Source organism: Dama dama, chromosome 9 (assembly GCF_033118175.1).
Source record: "Dama dama isolate Ldn47 chromosome 9, ASM3311817v1, whole genome shotgun sequence".
Classification (NCBI taxonomy): domain Eukaryota; kingdom Metazoa; phylum Chordata; class Mammalia; order Artiodactyla; family Cervidae; genus Dama; species Dama dama.
In genome coordinates, this window is record NC_083689.1 from 42,837,501 (window position 1) to 42,858,118 (window position 20,618).

The 20,618-nt window shown below is 47.7% G+C and overlaps 2 protein-coding genes and 4 non-coding genes across 10 annotated transcripts; 1 reads left to right on the plus strand and 5 right to left on the minus strand.

Moving 5' to 3' along the window:
- Positions 1 to 2,584: 2,584 nt before the first annotated feature.
- TRNAK-CUU (transfer RNA lysine (anticodon CUU)) lies at positions 2,585 to 2,657 on the minus strand. The gene has a single exon. It is a non-coding gene; the product is annotated as a tRNA-Lys (tRNA).
- Positions 2,658 to 3,035: 378 nt separating this feature from the next.
- On the minus strand, positions 3,036 to 3,108 carry TRNAV-CAC (transfer RNA valine (anticodon CAC)). The gene has a single exon. It is a non-coding gene; the product is annotated as a tRNA-Val (tRNA).
- Positions 3,109 to 4,480: 1,372 nt separating this feature from the next.
- TRIM41 (tripartite motif containing 41) lies at positions 4,481 to 15,005 on the plus strand. 5 transcript variants are annotated; one of them, XM_061151103.1, is made up of 7 exons: positions 4,481 to 6,017; positions 9,828 to 9,923; positions 11,875 to 12,138; positions 12,656 to 12,678; positions 12,875 to 13,002; positions 13,413 to 13,594; positions 14,576 to 15,005. In XM_061151103.1, exons 1-7 carry the CDS (start codon positions 5,208 to 5,210, stop codon positions 14,675 to 14,677), a joined length of 1,605 nt encoding a protein of 534 aa, XP_061007086.1. In that variant the 5' UTR covers positions 4,481 to 5,207; the 3' UTR covers positions 14,678 to 15,005. The 5 variants fall into 5 exon arrangements, with proteins under 5 accessions (XP_061007086.1, XP_061007087.1, XP_061007088.1 ...); XM_061151104.1 differs by having other exon boundaries at positions 13,413 to 13,588; XM_061151105.1 differs by having other exon boundaries at positions 12,938 to 13,002.
- A 745-nt stretch (positions 15,006 to 15,750) lies between these two features.
- On the minus strand, positions 15,751 to 20,515 carry RACK1 (receptor for activated C kinase 1). Its single transcript, XM_061151128.1, has 8 exons — positions 20,294 to 20,515; positions 18,960 to 19,131; positions 18,287 to 18,434; positions 17,939 to 18,034; positions 17,435 to 17,545; positions 16,892 to 17,032; positions 16,252 to 16,362; positions 15,751 to 15,866 (listed from the first exon to the last, which is right to left on the minus strand). The coding sequence occupies exons 1-8, from the start codon at positions 20,400 to 20,402 to the stop codon at positions 15,801 to 15,803; spliced, it is 954 nt and encodes a 317-aa protein (XP_061007111.1). The 5' UTR covers positions 20,403 to 20,515; the 3' UTR covers positions 15,751 to 15,800.
- LOC133063005 (small nucleolar RNA SNORD96 family) lies at positions 18,588 to 18,666 on the minus strand. Its single transcript, XR_009694319.1, has one exon. It is a non-coding gene; the product is annotated as a small nucleolar RNA SNORD96 family (small nucleolar RNA).
- On the minus strand, positions 19,988 to 20,055 carry LOC133063014 (small nucleolar RNA SNORD95). Its single transcript, XR_009694325.1, has one exon. It is a non-coding gene; the product is annotated as a small nucleolar RNA SNORD95 (small nucleolar RNA).
- Positions 20,516 to 20,618: the final 103 nt, after the last annotated feature.

The following is a 20,618-nucleotide window of genomic DNA, read 5'->3' on the forward strand; positions in this document are numbered from 1 at the left end:
CCCACTCTCCTTCCCTGCATCTGTGACTCCACCTGTGACCACTCTCTCCAAGCTTCAGTTCCTCCTGCCTTGGACATGTCCTTTTAGACATCTCCCAACTTGTCCAAGGCTGAACTGACTAAACCTCTCTCCTCCCTCCCCTACCAGCCCCAGTCTTCAGTATCTGATCTTGATTATTAACTCATATAAAGCAGAAATCCAGGAGACCCCTTTCCTGCCCTGAGTACAAGCCATACATCCAGCTTTTTTGCCGCTTCTCCGGCTGGCTGCTGCCTTGACCCTGGCGCAGGCCCCAGGGTCTGCCTGGACTGTGGTTGTGTCCTTCCAGCCCCTCTCTCTCCCTGAGGAAGTCTCACTTCCCTCACACCTCCAACTCCTCATTCCTGAAAGAATTCAAAATGTACATCAGAGTCTTTCTGCCTCTTCGGCCTTTAAAGAGCAAAGATCCTGAACTGCTGAACGCGAAGAGCTACATAGGTCACTTACTAGCAGAGGGATTCCAAACAAGACCTGGCCTGAGGGGCTTCTGTGGAATGGGTGGAGAGGAGAGAAAAGCAGAAATTGTAGCAAAAACCTGGGGAGGGTGTACCCTCTGCTTGTTGGGAGACAGGGAAGAGAAACCTGTACATTTTGACTTTCTCTTAACGAAAAAGTCAGAATCTTTTAGGAATGTTTTCCAGTCCCAGTAAAGGTGGTTAAAAAAAAAAAGAAAAGAAAAAAAGCCCTGTAGCAACATTGCAGACGAATTTGCAAGCCTTTTGCAATACAAAATGCCAAAGTCCAAACTATTTCAACGCTGGCTTGTTTAGACCCGTCGATTCCAAGAAAAGATGATAATAACAGTAACTCCCCAGGGATGTGAGAGTTACGACTGTACTAGGAACTCTACCTGTTTTACCAACTCTGCCCAATTCCTGTCTGCACTGTCTTCAGAGGGTGTCATGCTAAACTCTCCCTATCTCTTCCTTTCCATATACTTCTGAGACTGAAGGTGATAACTATCCTTCACTTAGCAAGTTTAATAAACCAGCTTTATATAATCAGCCAACTTCTGTTGTGGTCTGGTATGTATGTGGGGAGACTTCTACAGCTGGAAAATAGAAAATGAGATGAATTTACAGGACCAAGGAACAATAAATGGAAAAGAATGAATTCAAGTGAAGTTAAGGAAGAAGCTGGTGACAAGACCTGCTGAAGATGTTCATGCTAGGGTCTTTTTAAAAAAGGGTATTTTAGCTGGAGAGGATGTGAAGAAAAGGGAACACTCTTACACTGTTGGTGGGAATATAAACTAGTACAGCCACTATGGAGAACAGTGTAGAGATGCCTTAAAAAATTGGAAACAGAACTGCCATATGACCCAGCAATCCCACTCCTGGGCATACACACTGAGGAAATCAGAATTGAAAGAGACAAGTGTACCCCAGTGTTCATCAAAGCACTGTTTACAATAGCTAGAACATGGAAGCAACCTAGATGTCCATCGGCAGATGAATCAGGACATTGTGGTACATATACACAATGGAATATTACTCAGCTATTACAAAGAATGCATTTGAGTCAGTTCTAATGAGGTGGATGAAACTGGAGCCTATTATACGGAGTGAGGTAAGTCAGAAGAAAAACACGAATACAGTATATTAACACATATATATGGAATTTAGAAAGATGGTAACGACAACCCTATGTGCAAGACAGCAAAGGAGACACAGATATAAAGAACAGACTTTTGCACTCTGTGGGAGAAGCCAAGGGTGGGATGATTTGAGAGACTACCATTGAAACATGTATATTACCATATGTGAAATAGATGACCAGTCCAGGTTTGATGCATGAAACAGGGCACTAAAAGACATCGCACTGGAACCACCCAGAGGGATGGGATGGGGAGGGATGTGGGAGGGGTGGTCAGGACCAAGGGACACATGTTCACTGGTGACTGATTCATGTCAATGTACGGCAAAAACTACAATATTCTAAAGTAATTAGCCTCCAATTAAAATAAAGAAAACAACAAAAAACAATTTTTAAGAACTGTAAAGACCTGTTGTAAGCATATCCTCCAACACTGACCAAGTGCCTTTTCCCAGAATAATGTGTTTGATAGGTCATCTGTCTTAGAACTCTATAAATAAAATGTATCATGATTTTAAGATTAAAAGAGGGGGGGCATTTTAACATTCCTTTATGTGTGGAGGGAATGTGGAGACTAGGATGTGTAGGGCAACATTTCACAATAGATCGACTCAGTATGGAGCTTAAAGAGAATATATTGAACTTGAGGGCTTTAGACTCCGAAATGGGGCCGCGGCTTTAAGAGCGCGGAATACTAACCTCAAAATCACCTGGTAAAGTGGTCGCTAAACAGGGGACTCTGGGGTCATACAGCAGTTTCTGGAGGAGGGTGTCTCATAAACAAGGAATTTGTCGCCGGGTATTCAACCCTTAGAGCTTGGTGCACTCCATCTGTTCTGTAGCCCAGCTACTGGCGATCATCAGCGGGAAGATGGATCCCAGAAGAGTCTCGGTCTGCTGCCCTTACATTGAGATCTCTTTTATTGTCTCATTTTCCAAAAGAGACCATCGCCCAACGTGGGGCTCGAACCCACGACCCTGAGATTAAGAGTCTCATGCTCTACCGACTGAGCTAGCCGGGCTACGGGTTAAAAAAAAACACTTTCTGTCCCAGGAGACCAAAATCCACAAGCAAGGATGCAGATCACCACTAAATAACTACAAAAGTATTATGGAGCTCTTACTGTGCGCCTGGCGAAGGGATCTGAAATCTACACCCCCTTGACGTGGGACAGCTGGCCATGCAGGCTTCCAAGGGGAAGAGCAAGGAGATCAGTTGAGGTACCAGAACCGAATTTCCATTGGAGCACTTAGGTAGAGTATTGCCTGCTACAGTGCCGCTTCACTGCCTGTCTCCGAGGAGCAGAAATACAGGTAAACACAGACACACGTTTTTGATGTGATGGTCTTCACTCTCCAGGACACGAGAGAGGTAGTGACTAGAATTGAAAATTAAAACGTGTTTCCGCCCGGTTTCGAACCGGGGACCTTTCGCGTGTGAGGCGAACGTGATAACCACTACACTACGGAAACACCCAGGCAGGGTATCTCGCTGATTACTCCCTGAATCTACACATGGTCCCTACTTGTCAGTATGAAACAGGACAAGATTCCAAAGGGACATGGGGCTCCCTTTAGCGGCCGTCTGAACCACGTTCAGGTCTTGTGGTCCCATCTATCTGCCACAGTAGCGCTTGCAGCTCATGGCACGACCTAGTACATAGTTTATGCACGAAGATTCGTAGTTTCGGCGCGTTCCGACCACCACTTTATAAAGCACATGTCCTTTTGGAGTTTCCACAAGAGGCGTGAAACGCCTCGAGATCAGGGTCAATTCTGCGTGCCCAGTTCTGGCATCGCGCGCGCCCCACACTCACTAGGGAGTCCCGTAACTTTCCCCGCTATTTTTTAAAAAAAATTTTAATTAAGCAAGCTTATGTTTTCTAAAAACATCAAGTATTATTTCTATCGCACAAATAATCCATCTGGCAGAGATGCTCCGGGTACCACAGCAGCGTCTTTACTGATACCGTTCTACATCCTAGCTAGGTTTCTCTTAAGTAAAACCCAACACCGCAAACCCAGTTTGAGCCCCTGCTCTTAGACTGAGACTCCACGAAGACGGACCTCGAAGTATTCTGGGAGCGGAGCACGCGTGGTTCACAGCTCAGAAAGAGTTGAAAGAATCAATAGCACTTGGGTGATGGGAAACAAAATTATTGTTTTTTTTCTTTAAGGCAATACATTGACTTGGTTCAAGTTCAAAAGATACAGAACGACATTTACAGAAAAGTGTTCTAGATAAACTAGTATTCATCCAGAGGTAGACAACAAAGATGATAATGACAGCTAAACCTTGTATTTCACTTACAATGTGCCAGGCAATATTATAACAGTTCTGCACGACAGTAATTTCACTAAACCCTCTGAGATAGGAACTATCTTTATTAATTAGCACAGGACTATAAAGCTATTACATACATTTAACATCCTATCCCCCTCCCTTCTTTACAATTATACTCTACACATTGTTTAGCACCTTGTTTTTTTCATTTCATTTGTACATTTTGGGGAGGATTCCCTTTTTTACATCTGAAGTGTTCCACTGTGTGAATGTGCATTTCATGATTTGCTACGGTTCTTTTACTGATGGCAGTTAATAAAGTTCATCTAAACGAAGCGACAGTGACCGACGGCACACAAAGTGTGTGGAAATGCCAACTACAGCGGGGAGGATGGGAAGGGTCTCCGGTCCCACCTCCACCGCACTTCTTCAGACCCCGCCCCCTAGTCAGTCTCCGACGGACTCTCGGAGTCTTCAAACAACAAAGTCCTTCGCCTAGATGGGCCGGAAGTACTTCAGGGTTCTCACCGACACCCGCCCTCCCCATTTCCGGCATCGGCCGTGGGGAGTGCCTGCTGCAGTTCTCCGTGTCCGGTCGGTAGGATGGCGCCGTGCCGATACGGTCATAGCATCGAGAGTAGACGGGCGCCAAGTCCTTCCAAGGTTCCCCGAAGTTTATCCCCAGTGGCGGGCGATGGGGGAGGCCGGGCTTTCAGTTTCGTCTGCGTTCCCCACTCCTTCGCATTACAGAGTCGTACGCTTCCGTCCTTCTAGGCCTCCCTCCCTGTTCCTGAGTGCCTGCTAGAGCGTCGCCTCACCGTTTCCTGTCATCTGGGGGCCCGGGGCGGGGAAGCCGGGGGAGAAAGGGGCGTAGCGAGACCGGGGAGGGAACTCGCGATCTTGGGTGGTTAGCAGCACCGGAAGTGTTAGGGGAAGCCGGAAGTGAGGGGGCGGAGCCAGGAAGTGAGGAGGGGCGGGGGTTTATGAGGAGGCCAAGGGAGCGTTGGGGCAGATTTGCACTCAGGGCCACCTGAGGGACTTGGCGGTATCGCTCAGCTCTGTCCCCTCCCCTTTCAGGGACTCGGTTGTGGTCTGGGAGTAGGGAACTCTATGTGCAGGGGTGTGTTGTCGGGAGGACATTTCTTTGGCTGCGCTGGAGGCGAGGTGTGGAGAGGCAGGGCTGGGGGTGGGGCTGGGTCGTCAGGGAGTCTGAGAGGGAAGACCCCCCCCCCGCCCCCTGCCCCCCACCACCCATCACCCGTCTATACTGACTGACTGGACACTTAAGATGGCTGCCGTTGCCATGGCACCCAACCCTGTGCAGACCCTTCAGGAGGAGGCGGTGTGCGCCATCTGCCTCGATTACTTCACGGACCCCGTGTCCATCGGCTGCGGGCACAACTTCTGCCGAGTGTGTGTAACCCAGTTGTGGGGAGGGGAGGATGAAGAGGACAGAGAAGAGTTAGACCGGGAGGAAGAGGAGGAGGACGCAGAGGAGGAAGAAGTGGAGGCTGTGGGGGCCGGTGGGGGTTGGGACACCCCCATGCGCGATGAAGACTATGAGGGCGACATGGAGGAGGAGGTCGAGGAGGAAGAAGAGGGTGTGTTCTGGACCAGTGGCATGGGCGGATCCAACTGGGACAACATGGACTACGTGTGGGAGGAGGAGGAGGAGGAGGAAGACCTGGACTACTACTTGGGGGACATGGAGGAGGACCTGAGGGGAGAGGAGGAGGAGGACGAGGAGGAAGTGCTGGAGGAGGACGAGGAAGAGGAGCTAGATCCTGTCACCCCCTTGCCCCCGCCTCCAACTCCGCGGAGGTGCTTCACCTGCCCTCAGTGCCGCAAGAGCTTTCCTAGGCGGAGCTTCCGGCCCAACCTGCAGCTGGCCAATATGGTCCAGGTGATTCGGCAGATGCACCCAACCGCTGGTCGGGGGAGCCGTGGGAACGAGCAGGGCATTTGTCCCAAACACCAAGAAGCCCTGAAGCTCTTCTGCGAGGTGGATGAAGAGGCCATCTGTGTGGTATGTCGAGAATCCAGGAACCACAAACAGCACAGCGTGGTGCCATTGGAGGAGGTGGTGCAGGAGTACAAGGTGAGAGTAGAAGATGGGAGTTTAGTTGGGGTGGAGAAGAAGTAAGAGGAACTGGGGAAAGGAAATGGTGTCTTTCCCGTTCAAAGAGCCTCGTGTACTGTTGAGCTGATTCTCCTTACCTGAGCACTTACTGGCACCAGGATGGTTAGAGTGAGAAGGATCCTGGACACAGAGAAGTAGACACAGTGAAGAAGACCAGGGAAGACTGGCTTCCTCAAAGGAAATCTGGTGATGTCATATCACTGGACTTTGTCTCTTGGGGAAAAGCCACTGCTGTTTTGCACTTCCACTGTCCCTAAGTTATAGAAATGCAAGTGACAAGCCCTTAGGGCTTTACCACCAGTCTTATTTAACTGTGAATGACTCTTTAAAATCTATCCTTGATTAAAACCCCTAGAAATGGAAAGAACTTGCTCAGTCACTCAGTCCTGGCCAACTCTTTGCGACCCCATAGACTGTAGCCTGCCAGCTTCCTCTGTCCATGGAATTTTCCAGGCAAGAATACTGGAGTGGGTTGCCATTTCCTTCTCCAGGAAAGAGCTTGGGCCTCAAATAAAAAAGTGCTCTGAGGAACAGGAGTGTATATTGACTACTAGTATCAGACTCATATGCTCTGCTCTTGTTCTAATGGGTTCCCCACCCACTCCAAGATATGGCTTTGTTTTCCCCTTGAGCAGTTTTGTTGGATCTGAATCATTCTGGTGTACTGGCCAGGACTTCTTACCTTTCCTGGGTATTTAGAAAAGAGGGATAGGCTTTTAAGTCAGAAGATCTGGCCCTTAGTCTCTGAATGTCTTTGAACTTTAATTTCTCCAGAATTAAAAGTTAATATTTACTGAACACTTATGTGTACCCCTGCACTTTTTAATGGACTGTCTCATTTAAAATTGAAAACAACCCTGTGAGTTTGCTACGGTTTGTATCCCCGTTTTACAGATTGGGAAACAGAAGGGAAATGGAACCAGAGAGATGTAAGTAATACACACAGGGCCACACAGTTACTAGTAACTACACCACCCCACCTCCTTTCCTGGCCTATACTGTTTATAACATCACCACTATTTAGAAGTTTGTTGTTTGATTTTTCTGACATGTGACTTTTCTTCTCAAAGTTTCATTCTAGTTTAGTTAATATCTTTTTGGACACAGGTAAAGGAGATTTCCGTGTGAGACAGCTGGTAGAAATAACATTTACTGAAGGGGCAGATGGTTTGTAAAAGTGGAACCAGGAGGAGAGGGTAGCTTCTTCTCTGTAGTCTGCACAGAGCTTTTCTGTTTTATGACTTGTGTTTTCATAATCTTCTCCTGATTTGTACAGTAACTTCATTTGGGTTTTATTATCATTACTGCGGTTTTAGAGTAAGATGTCTAGAGCTTCTCAGCTGGGAGTGGTACATACAGTTAAGATAAACCTACACCCCTTAATGACAAGTAACTGTTCCTCCCACAGAGTGATTGTCAAACCTGGCTGACTGTTCCAGTTATTAGTGGAGGTTTTCAGAAGTACAGTGGGCCCTACCATCATCGATTCTGAATCACTGACAGGGAGAGTTATCTTTAGAAAGCCCAGGCTACTATTAGAATCACTGCACTGGTACTACCACCTGCCTTTCAGGCCCTACATTATTAGGGGAGATTGTGAGCTCCTTTTGTCCTTCCCTTTTGTATCCTCTTGGCTTCTAGTTACCTTTACCCATCAGTGTGTAGTCACTTTGTTAACTGAATCCCAGGGTGGCATATCCACAGGGTATTCCATCCCTTCTCCACCCTCTCCTTGCAGAACTCTTCTGAAGAGCTTCTGAAACTGGATTTTAATTTGTGTTAGCCGTAGCTGTTGAATGCCAGCCCAGTAGAGCTCTGCAATTTGAAGAGGCCACTAAACACAAAGTCTGACATTAACTGATCAGTAAATGTAAATACATAAGTTTTATTATGTCCGACTAATTTGAGTTTCCTCTTCTAAATTACAGGGTATTTTACAGGCAGGGTATTTTACAGGCAGTTTCTTTTCAGATACATACACTAGCACTAACTTGGCACAGTGTTGTTTTGTAGAAATATTTCTTTATTGAATAGGTAATAATGCACAAATGATATATAAATAAAGCTTCACAAAAGTTAAACGTTCTTGAAATTTTCTCTTAAATGGTACTCTGTTTGGATTCATATATGAATTTTTTGTCCATAATTAAGGAAAAATATTAAATGAGAAATAAAAGCATAAATTTTGAGTTAATAGAGTTGAAATTATTGACCGTACTGGAAAAAAGTAGAAGATAATAGCAAAAGGCAAATTTTTGTGTTGTTTATGCTATTTTTATGTTATGGATTGATTGTAATTTTATTATGATTTTTTTCTTCAACACTTAACCTTGCAATGACTACCTTTTGTGCTCTGGGTCAGTAACCTCTTTAGATCAAGGGTCATTATCAGGTTGTCATTGGCAGCTTAGGCCTGGGTAGGGAATTCTAGATAACATTTAGTACTGATCTTTTGCTCTGTGCCAGACGTTGTGCTAAGCATCATGTCCACAAGGTAAATTCTGTTGTTCCTGGTTCCCTTTTTAAGATGAGGTAACTTGAAGCATGGCTTGCTTCAGGTCACCTGCCTGCATTCAGGTTCAGATCAGAGTCTAGGCTTGAGCTCTTCTACGCTGTATTACCCCCCAAGGAAAAGGTGGCAGAAAGGCAGAAGAAGTAGAAGGCACAAAAAAGGAAGGGGCACAAAAACCAGGCTTATCCATTTTGGTCTTTAAAGCAAAAGATACTATTACAAATGATTAGAACACAGAGCTTAAGTGCATTTTTGCTGCACGAGTTAAAACTTTAGGAGGACAGTGTATTTGTTTTCCATTTAGCAAGTAATTGAGCGGGAGAGAAGCATAGAAATTAAAATAAGTGGGGTCCATGCTCCCATGAGCCTGTGTGTCCTAGGGACAGAACACATGTAAGTGGTTACAGTGCAGGGAAGTATTGTAAAGGTGTATTCCTGTTCCTTGGGATCACAGAGGAAGTTGGGGATGGGGAGCATCAGGGGCATGGACAGGTAGCTGGGTTTTAAAGGAAGAATGCCTTGGGCTAAGTGTAGAAGGGCAGTCCCAGACAGAGGGAGTAGCATGGATAAAAGTATGGAATTATGCTCAGGAAAAGACTAGGAGTTTATGTGACTAAAACTAGAGTCTGTGTTCAGGAGGTATCGGAGGAGAGGCCAGAAATGAAGGTGCAATGAGAGCCTCGTATATTCTAAGTCATGGAGAACTGTAGAAAGATTTTTAGCATAGGCATAAAATTATCAGAAAAGTATTTGGAGTTGAAAATTATGAGGAAGATTGATTATGAGGAGGAAGAGACCATATGTAAGAGCATTCATATGGAAAGACTTTGTGCATTGAGGGGCTCAAGCCATGTTCACTCCCAACTCTTGAGTGTGGTCCTATGTAGTCATCAGGATCCTACCTTTATTTATTAATTTGACCAGGCCGAGTGGCATGTAGGATCTTATTTCCCTGACCGGGGACTGAACCTGTGCCCTGTGCAGTGGAAGTGCAGTCTTAACTGCTGGACTGCCAAGGAAGTCCCAGAATCTTAACCTGCAGACTTTGCACATAAGTTCAGGAGGAGGGTTGAAAGCTTTTGTCATCATCTGAAGAGAAGAAAGGGGAGGAAGGGAATTTGATGCTCATTTAATACCTGTAATGGGTATCAGGCTTTGAGCCCAACCCACTGCAGGGAGAATGGGGGGATGTGGCCTTTGAGGGCAGGTGCTTCTCCTATCCAAGACCTCTAACCTTCCTTTCTCCATTTCTTTAGGCCAAACTGCAGGGGCATGTGGAACCGCTGAGGAAGCACCTGGAGGCTGTGCAGAAGATGAAGGCCAAGGAGGAGAGGCGGGTGACAGAGTTGAAGGTGAGTGAATGTCCTTGACAGGGCTGACTGGTTCTGTAGTTAGAGCAGGAAAGATGGGCTCTCACAAGTGGTGACTAGATCCTCTGCAGAGGGACAGCCAAGGCCTGGGAGAAAAGTAGACACCTTCTTGGGTATCTGTGAGGAGAGGGGTCTTAGCAGCTCAAAGAAAGAGTTAGTTGCTCAGTTGTGTCCGACTCTGTGATCCCACGAACTGTAGCCCAACAGACTCCTCTGTCCATGGAACTCTCCAGGCAAGAATACTGCAGTGGGTTGCCATTCCCTTCTCCAGGGGATCTTCACGACCCAGGGATTGAAACCAGGTCTCCTGCATTGCAGGCAGATTCTTTACCATCTGAGCCACCAGGGAAGCCTTAGCAAATCAAGAGGCATGTGTATTCCTAGGTTCCAAAATGGAATGAGATAGGTTTAGCTTGGAGAGGGCTGGTCCCTGGCTCAAGGTTGCAGAGCAGGTTTACCATCCAGACACTTAACCCTAGACCTGCTGCCCGATACTGTCACTCCAGATAACACAGAGGACAGAAGAGGGCAAGGCAAAATTCACATACCAGCTGTCAGAGAAGCTCCAGGTTCCAAGACAGATGTCACGTGGGGGCAAGACATGAGTGAGAGGAACATGAGTGGAGGAATGTCAGCATTGCAGAGACCTGTTATCTTCTAGTCTGGTGTTTCTCAGCCATTTTTCATTATTGCTTACCCCTCCCCATGGAGTATTTTTAAATATTTTCCCCCTAATTCCATCCCTTTACTCCTGCCTCTTTTTGTAAAGCTGGTAGGCACTGGAATGACCTGGCAATGAGCTTTGGACACCAAGCCAGGGCATCCCTCCTATCTGACGTCTTCCCCCATCTCTCTAGTGCCTGCCATCCTGGCAGGGTGGCTGAGCCTTGCCATTTTGCAGGACCCATACTCATTCATTGCCACCTATACATTAGGGACTTTGTTGCTGGGCAGCTAGTGGTGGAATCTTGATTCTGGGAGTCAGGGAATTTCTTGCTTCTAGCCTGATGCCCAAATTGAGATTTTTGGGCTCCTGGGGTGCAGTGGTGTCAGGAACTGAGTTTCAGTGGGACAGAGAGTGAAACCATTTTCTTCACATACTTGACCAGCCAGGACTTCCCTCCACACTCTGGTCTTTTAACTCTTTTTACATACCCTTAAGAATGTCTCCAGCTTATATCTGGGTGAAAAGTGTGCTGATTATCTGGGGTTGCCCTGCTGAGGCAAATGGGGTGGGAATGGGTAGAGGTCTTCTTTCTTTATATATTAACATTATCTACATAATATTTTTGATTTTGCCTCGTGGCCCATAAAGTGTAAAATCTTATCTGACCCTTTATGGAAAGTTTACTGACATCTGACCTAGAAGGATTGGGTGACTTTCCCACGGTCATTATTGGAATAGCCAGGACCCTGATTTTGTATCTTGATTCCTGAATTTTTTATTTATTTCAAAAACTTCTAAAACAAACAAACAAACAAACAAAAAAAAAACAAAAAACTTCTCACTAAGCACCTACTCGGTAGTCGGCACTGTTCCAGGGTCTGAGGACCCTGTGGCAACAGAGCTTATAGAGCAGTGGGGAAAGAGGATTTTAAAAAGATACTCCAGTGTAAATATAACCTTTCAAATTGAGGTATATGCCATGAAGAGATGATGATATTTATGTAAGTGACCCTGATTTAGATCTGGAAGAGAGACTTTTCTCAGGAATATTTAAACTTAGAACTGAAGAAAGAGTCAAGTAGCCAAGATGGAGATAAGTGTTGCAGGCAGAGATTGCTGAGCTTGGGACCATTGTGCCAGGAGCATGCTAAACCCAGGAGATGGGGAAGGGGTCAGGGGCTCTTTTCCTTTCAGAATGTAGGGCTCCTTTGCCTTGGATTGAGGGGCAGCAGTTACCAAATTGGAGGTTTGTTTCTGTGTGTTGAGGTGGTATCCACCATCCCCTTTGCATCATCCCAGAGCCAGATGAAGTCAGAGCTGGCAGCTGTGGCCTCAGAATTTGGGCGGCTGACACGGTTTCTGGCCGAAGAGCAGGCAGGGCTAGAGCGGCGCCTCCGAGAGATGCACGAAGCTCAGCTGGGGCGTGCAGGAGCAGCGGCCAGCCGCCTCTCAGAGCAGGCTGCCCAGCTGAGCCGCCTGCTGGCTGAAGCCCAGGAGCGAAGCCAGCAAGGGGGCCTGCGGCTGCTCCAGGTAAGCAATGGCCCCTTCCTTGTCCACCCCCGAGAGCCCTGTATCTGCTGTATCAGGCGGTGCTTACCAAAGACCTGTCCAGAGCTACCTCTCTTCTCATTGGGAGGAACCCACAATGATTTAACTCGAAGAGTGAAAAGGTTTTTTGAGGCTGGAGACAGATTAGTTGATACTGAATGTGGTGTGTGATGATTGTACCTAATGAAAAGAATGACGATTCAGTTTGTAAAAGGATTTTTGACATTAACATCTTGAAAAGTAGGATCAAGTCATATTGTGAAAATTCTTTTACTGGGGCTGTAAATTCTGTTGGGCTTACAGCAGGATGAGTTAAATTAGGCATAATGAGTCATATGGGTGATTGAGATGGATGCATGTTTATTGAAGGCCTTGTATATGTTTTCTGACTCACTGTTCAGTTCTTTCTCTGGCTGGAATCAGATGGGGAGACGGGAACCATCCCTGTGCAGCTGACTCTCTGTTTCTTTCTCCCTCTCCCTCTTTTTGTTATTCCCAGGACATCAAGGAGACTTTCAATAGGTGTGTTCTCACCCTTTATCCTTTGTGACCCAATGGCATCTGGTTCCCCATCCCTGCATCTCTTGGATATCCCGCTCCTCTCCTTCCTTCCCCAGGACCTGAGTTTCTGCCTTCTGGACCCTCTCCTTCCCCTCAGCTTCTGCTCTTCCCTCTGGGAATATCATGGTCCCACCCCCTGCCCGGTCCCCTTCTCCAGGTGTGAAGAGGTACAGCTGCAGCCCCCAGAGGTCTGGTCCCCTGACCCGTGTCAACCCCATAGCCATGACTTCCTGACAGACGCCATCGTGAGGAAAATGAGCCGGATGTTCTGTCAGGCCGCCCGAGGTAGGGAGGTCACCTGTTCGACCTTCCTTTGCCTTTCCCGTCACAGACCGGAGGCTGGGTTCTGAGGGGAAGTGGGCCCTGGGGAAATGGGTGCTGAAATGGGAGGATAAAAGGCAGGCCTACTGGGGCTTCAAGCCAAGAGCAGCTTTTGTTCTAGCCCAGGTGGGTGTTGGGGAGTAAAAGCCAGGACCGGAGGGAAAACCTGTCTGGTGCCCTGAAAACAGTGGGGAAAAGAAATGGAGCCCCTAGGAACGTGAGCCGACTCTGTTGGGGCAGGGAGCTGAAGACAGCTGGATGGTGGGGCGAGCTGATGAAGGGGGAGGGTAGCAGGAAAGGCCAAACTTTGGAGTTAGCCACTAACAGGGAACAGTCGTTCCAGCCCTGGCGTATTTGTCCTCCCTCCTCCCAAGTGGACCTGACGCTGGACCCTGACACGGCTCACCCGGCTCTGATGCTGTCTCCCGACCGCCGGGGGGTCCGCCTGGCAGAGAGGCGGCAGGAGGTTGCTGACCATTCCAAGCGCTTCTCGGCCGACTGCTGCGTGCTGGGGGCCCAGGGCTTCCGCTCTGGCCGGCACTACTGGGAGGTAGAGGTGGGTGGGCGGCGGGGCTGGGCGGTGGGTGCTGCCCGTGAATCAACCCATCACAAGGAGAAGGTGGGCTCTGGGGGGTCCTCTGTGGGCAGTGGGGATGCCAGCTCCTCTCGCCATCACCACCGCCGCCGCCGCCTCCACCTGCCCCAGCAGCCCCTGCTCCAGCGGGAAGTGTGGTGTGTGGGCACCAATGGCAAACGCTACCAGGCACAAAGCTCAACGGAGCAGACACTGCTGAGCCCAAGTGAGAAACCGCGGCGGTTTGGCGTGTACCTGGACTATGAGGCTGGGCGCCTGGGCTTCTACAATGCAGAGACTCTGGCTCATGTGCACACCTTTTCGGCTGCCTTCTTGGGCGAGCGTGTCTTCCCTTTCTTCCGGGTGCTCTCCAAGGGCACCCGCATCAAGCTCTGCCCTTGATCAGCCTGCCACCCGCATGGGCCCCTCTGGTTAGCACTAGGGGGGCGGGTGGTGGTGGAAGGTGGCCCATAAGTTTGGGGGCTAAAATGCTCCTGTTCCTGCGTTGCTTCATGCTCCTTTGACCCCAGGCCCCTGCTTCTACTTCTAGGAGTCTAATACTCTCCTAGCCTCCAGCTCAGCTTTTTCTCACCTACTGGGTCTGTTCAACAGGTCTGCATGGGTCCCTGATGACAACAGCTGCCTGGTGTCCCTTCCTGTCTGTCTGCCCAGGGATCTGAGTTTTTCAGTAGGGGATGAAGGGAGGTTGTAATCTCATTACTAAACTTCCCTTTCCCCATTCCTGTTCAACTTTCATGTCAGTTCTGAGGCTGGAGGATTTGGGCAAGACTCACGACAGCCCTCATTCCATTTTCTGATGCAAATTTTAGCTAAGGGATTTGGAAGCTTTTTACGGGGAGGCAGGCTGGGAAAAGGGTAGAGCTGGATAATCAACAGTCTACTCTCTGGGGGAAGTAGGAAGGATTCTAATTTTCCTTCCATCCCCAATTTCTACCTCCATAGACTGGCCAGAATTTAGCTTCAGTGAGATCTGGAATGGTCGACACGATGGAAACTACATACATCATCCAATTATTTCTTCCCCCCTTCCTTTTTCAGCACTAATCTAGGAGCAAGGCTCCTCCCCCACCCCAATCCCTCAGGTCTTCTCACTGCCAGGCTCCTTCCCTTTTCTGTAAAATCCCCTTGTCAGTTTCCAGCCTCTCTTCATGTGCTTCGTCCCCTCCTTTTGGTGAGCCCTGGAGGGGGGCCTTGGGACAGGGATTTGAATCCCTAGGAGAGCCTTGGGCAGAATCTATTTTTCTAGTAACCCTTTGCCTTCTGTCACTTATCAGCTTTTGTCCTCTGCTTTGATGGCTGAGGTCAATTTTATGCTCCTGGGAGAAAAGGAAGATGGGTTGTGTTGTGGAAATAAAAACTATTTGCTGCTTTTGTGGAGTCCATTCCTTTAGAAGAGTAAGGTGTTGCTAGTGGTAAAGAATCTGCCTGCCAATGCAAAAGAAGCAAGAGATGTGGGTTCAGTTCCTGGGTGGGGAAGATCCCCTGGAGAAGGAAATGACAACCCAGCGACAGGAGCTTGGGGGGCTATAGTCCACAGGGGTTGGAAACCAGAGTCGGACATGACTAGAGTGTGCATACACACACAAAGGAGATGCCATAGAATGGAGGCGTGGTTAATTAGATCTTCTTTGTCAGGTGTGATTGTTTCAATAACCCTCCATCTGGATCCTCTGCCTAGCTTGTTATTGGCAGGCTCCTCAGGTCTACTTGAAGATGATCTGCCACTTTTTTTCTACCACTGCTTGAGACTTTGGTTTTCCTAATAATCTCTATATACTGTGGCCCTCATGCCCAAGACACAGGCACACTACATCTCCAGTCTTTTTATGTATCGTATCTAGTTGGAAGTCAAAGAAGTCTCATTGCCATTATGAGTTGGAGGGTATATATACAGGAGACCTTCATGTGCCACACATCTGTCATTACCTGCCACCTGAGGAAAAGCCACCATCTCCAGACCATTACACCTAATTTTAAATATCTATGTAAGATGAGTTCGAAGGAGTCCTTGCCTTGAAGGACTAAAAATCTTTTTAATCAAAGCCCCAGTTTGATGCAGATTAAACTAATTTGATGAGTTTCAAGAAGTTTTCAGAGAAAAACACTCACTATAAAAGTCAGAAAACCAGTATTTTTTTTAATTTTTAAAGCTCTGCCATGTTTGTTTCTAGCGGGTGCCGATGGTTACCTGCCACACTCGCACCAGGTTGTCCGTGTAGCCAGCAAACAGTGTCTGCAAGGGAGAAATGACAACATTGTTAGAGCCATGCAATTCTACAATCCTGTTAGTGCCACAAAGATGACCCTTCTTTTAAGATGCCCACTCTTCTACTATTCACAGGTGATTATGTATTCCTAGAGGAAGCAACAGCTGGTCATAAGGATTCACAGGTTGTAAACTGATCAAGTTAATCAAGGTTTTAATTGAAGACAGGTAATCACTGTCCCTCCACAATCTTCCTACTGACATTAGCACATGAAGGGTAGTATGTGTTCACTGGCACAGTTATCCAAGTCCTGCCAAAGGCAATCATTTATGTCACTAGTTTTGTAACTGGCTGACGAGAAGAAAGCAAGAAAGGTTAAAAGCTGAATCACCAGAGGATAGACCCACTTACCTGGCCATCAGCAGACCAGGCCAGAGAGGTACACTGGGGAGGCTCTGCCTTACTGCTGGTGCTGATAACTTCTTGCTTCAGTTCATCTACAATGATCTTGCCCTCCAAGTCCTGGGGAAGGGATAAAACCAGGGTTAAGGACACTGGGCCCTTTCATGCTATTATCAGTTTTTAAAAACCAAGACAGGTCCCTGCTCAAACGCCCCTTTAATTGTAATTCAGTAATTTTCAGCAGAGAATTACTTTCTGCCTCTTCGGGGACGCTTGGCAATGCCTAGAGGCATTTTTATTTGTCACTACAGTTTGCTACAGGCATCTTGTGGGGAGTAGAGCCTGGGATGCTATTAAACATCCTAAATATTAATGCACAAGACTGCCTCCCCTCCAACAATGGATTACCCAGACCGAAGTGTCAATTGCACTGAGGTTGAGTAGATCACTACAATTGGTCTTCCTTTTGTTCCCAATCCCAAGAAGAAATAACTCATCCTTCTTGGGTATCCACTGATGGCATGATAGTTCTGTAGTTGTTTAGGAAGTTCAAATCCCAGCAGTGAGTCAGAAGACACACTGAAAAATTACAACACTGCCAAGGTTTGCACAGCCAGGTATCTAGCCTCAATTGTAGCACACAACTCACCCAGATCTTGATGCTAGGACCCGTGGCAGCACAGAGCCAGTAGCGGTTGGGACTGAAGCAGAGGGCGTTGATGATGTCCCCACCATCTAGTGTGTAAAGGTGCTTGCCTTCATTGAGGTCCCACAACATAGCCTGCCCATCCTGGGTGACAGGAGAACACAAATCAGGGAAATATGACTTCTTCCACGTTAATCCCACCCATCTTGCCTCAAGATACTGCCTTTATTCTTAACTGCCTACCGCAGCATCTTGACTTTACAAAAATTTCACGAATATCAACAGTTATCTCTTTATGTAAGAGATGACACTTCACCAACCCTACAAAAACCTGACTTCAAAATGCATCACTGTAAGCTCCAAAAGCACAGCATTCTAATCTCATCAACAGCTTTAAGAAACCAGCCTCACATAAGACAATCTCTTTAACACCTTAACTATGTCATTTTCAAAATGTTTCTGAAGAAACATTTACCCCTGGATTGCTGTCCCATTAAGTATCCAATTGTTCTCCATTGATTAGAGGACTCCTGTGTCTATGAATACCTTGCCTCCAGAAGCACAGAGGGATCCATCTGGAGAGACGGTCACAGTGTTCAGGTAGCCTGTGTGGCCGATGTGATTGGTCTTCAGCTTACAATTTGCCAGGTTCCATACCTAAAATTGTGGGTCAAAGGTGAAGAACCTGGGCTCTGGATCTATCAAGGTCAAAAGGGCTCAGGTCAAATAAAAGGCATGGCATCATGCTTAAAAGGCATCCCTGGATAGGACAGCCAATTTCCATTCTATCAGTGACAAAAAAGTCAAAGAATTTATCTTGGCCACTTAAGGAAAAAAATGCTTTCTGTGTTGCCACCTTACCAGGGACGCTGGGCTCCCAATTAGCTACTATAGACCAAATATCAAAAATTAATGGCCTGTACTGAGAAAGTATCAAGAGGAAAATGGTCAGTTAAGGGACAAAGCATTCAAAGTTGATTATGACCAACTGGGAGGCAGTGGGAACACATTCTGGTTGGTAAAGGCCTTACACCCTGGCTCCAAGCTCACCTTGACCAGCTTGTCCCAGCCACAGGAAACAATAATGGGATTACTGCTGTTGGGCGAGAAGCGGACACAAGACACCCACTCTGAATGGCTTTCATCCTGCAGATGGAAAGGAAATAAGGAGAAACTGTCTTGTCTCATGAAACTCCAGACCCCCACCTTCCCCCTCAGTTATGTGGGATATATATTCAGTGTGTTGACAACCTGTATTCACACTTCCAGAACCCAAACCTTTAAGATAGAATCCCTTTAGGTTCCAGATGAGGCTTGAAATTACCATATAAAAGCACCACTTAAGAAGGATGGGGGGAAATGTTCAGCATGTGCTCCCTGCATGTGCCTTTACTTTACCTGGACAGTATATTTGCATACACCCAGAGTATTCCATAGTTTGATGGTTTTGTCTCGGGAGCCAGAGACAATTTGCCGGTTGTCAGAAGAGAAGGCCACACTCAGCACATCTTTGGTATGGCCTACAAATCGGCGAGTGGTGGTGCCCCTGAGAGGGAGGACTTCGTTACTCTCTAGACAGACTCTGCAAACATTCTTCCACAGTCACACTGTTTCCCTGGCCTGGTTCCTCACCCAATGGAGCTGTGTTACCCACACAACCCTGGACATGGCTTTGATAAACAGCAAGCCCTTGGCCGAGAATCCCTTCAGAATTGCAGGACATGTCCTCACTCCCACGTCGGGATTGGCTGACAATGTCATCTGTCATCACCAGGATCCTCCATTAATGCCTGACCACCCAAGACTGAGCTCCCAACATACAACATGTTCAAACATGTTGCCTACTCCCAAGTGCAATATCTGATAAAACTGCTCAAACAGACCACTCCTCAGCCATTCTGTGTTATCTAATTAAAAGCAATGGGGAGAGAGGCCAAACAACCACAAATATCTTCTCCAAGTACTCTGCCTTACAGTTCCCATAAGTACCCAATCACTACCCTGGGAAACCTGATGGTATCTACCTGCTTTCTACCCAGCTTCCCCCCAGTGCCCCAGAGCAGCTACTTGCGTTGTGAGATCCCAAAGGCGAAGGGTTCCATCCCAGGAGCCTGAGAGGGCAAACTGGCCATCTGAGGAAATGACCACATCACTAACAAAGTGGGAGTGACCTCGAAGAGCACGCTGTGGGATACCATAGTTGGTCTCATCTCTGGTCAGCTTCCACATAATGATGGTCTTATCTAAGGGCAGGTAAAACAAAAAAGAAGACCCAGTGAAAAAACCCCACAGCTCACCATCTGACCTTCTGGATCATAAATCAAGGGCATTTGGGGTAGGGAAACTACCTAAAGGCTGAGAGAGTAGTTATTAGCCAAGTCCAAATAACTCTAGTCAAGAGTCAAGCAGAGCTAAGCAGCACCCTGAGAATTTAACTCAGGTGTGTGAAACTTTACCAGGTTATGGATGCCCCTTTCGGAAATCCAAAACGATTCCACATCTATTTACTGGGCTTCCCTAGTGGCTCAGATGGTAAAGCAGATGTCTGCAATATGGGAGACCTGGGTTCAATCCCTGGATCTGGAAGATCCCCTGGAGAAGGAAATGGCAACCCACGCCACTACCCTTGCCTGGGAAAATCCCATGGACGGAGGAGCCTGGTAGGCTACAGTCCATGGGGTTGCAAAGAGTCTGAGCGACTTCACTTCCACAATGCATGCACACAGCAGGCTGGATGTGGAAGACTAGCTGTGGGCCTCCTGAGACTACTGCTAAGGGATGCAAGAAATACTAGCATTAGAAAAATCACTTTAGGCGCTAAGGATTGGATGCTTTCACTGCAATGTGTTCTACTTAACAAACTTTCCTATTACGTGCCATAAATGATTGTAGCCTCAGATGAACTATTTTTAAATAGCGTGAACGCAAAAAGCAAGCGACAAAGTCTCCAAATACAGTCAGGTACAGAGAGAATGAAAAGCAAAAAAAAAAAAAAAGGTGAGGGGGCGGTGAGAAAGGGCTGCCCTGAAGTAGCCGAGAGACTAGACACGAGGTCCTCCTTGGAGTCCACTTTTTATAATAAGCAGAGGGTCCGGGCAGCAGCTCAGAAACAGCCTCTGGGTTTCAGCATAGGCACTCAGATGGCATGTTGGGATCATCACCGCGCCGCCCGACCCGAAGGCTCCTGGGCACACAGTCACATACATGGGTTTGAGAGCTAGAGATTAAAAAGGCCCCAGCCTTGCAACCCTCCCGGCAGTCAGCTGTTTCGGAGCGCGCAAAGTGGGGGATGCCTCATGGGTTTCTCCGCGATGAGGCACTCACAGCCCACCTCGCGGCCCACAGGCCCAACCATGTGACGCGCTCAACGACCCCTGCCCCATAATCCAGCACCTCAGCCCGTACCTCGAGAGGCGGACAATATCATGTCCGGGAACTGGGGAGTGGTAGCGATCTGGGTCACCCAGCCGTTGTGCCCCTTGAGGGTGCCACGAAGGGTCATCTGTTCAGTCATGGCGACGGAGAGTGCGGGTGTCGCCGCAGCGACAAGGATGGAACTGGATAACTCAGAGAGGCGACCCGCACACCCGCTTCCACCGCGGCCCTGCAGAGGAAAAGAGCGAGCCGCCCACGCCGGAACCGGAAATACCCGCCCTCCCGAGCAAAATGGCGCCCTCCCATAATTCACTTCTGCTCAAGATGGCAGCGCCATGTAGTTCAAAGGGAGAGA

Bases quoted from the DNA above. Each gene is read 5' to 3' on its own strand.
- TRIM41 (XM_061151102.1), top strand. From the start codon at position 5,208: ATGGCTGCCGTTGCCATGGCACCCAACCCTGTGCAGACCCTTCAGGAG. The intron at 6,018-9,827 runs GTGAGAGTAGAA...CCATTTCTTTAG, and splicing joins AGGTGGTGCAGGAGTACAAG to GCCAAACTGCAGGGGCATGT. The intron at 9,924-11,907 runs GTGAGTGAATGT...GCATCATCCCAG, and splicing joins GGCGGGTGACAGAGTTGAAG to AGCCAGATGAAGTCAGAGCT.
- RACK1 (XM_061151128.1), bottom strand. From the start codon at position 20,402: ATGACTGAACAGATGACCCTTCGTGGCACCCTCAAGGGGCACAACGGC. The intron at 18,035-18,286 runs GTAAAGTAAAGG...TTCCATCTGCAG, and splicing joins TATGCAAATATACTGTCCAG to GATGAAAGCCATTCAGAGTG. The intron at 17,033-17,434 runs GTATTCATAGAC...CCTGTCACCCAG, and splicing joins TCTGTGCTTCTGGAGGCAAG to GATGGGCAGGCTATGTTGTG.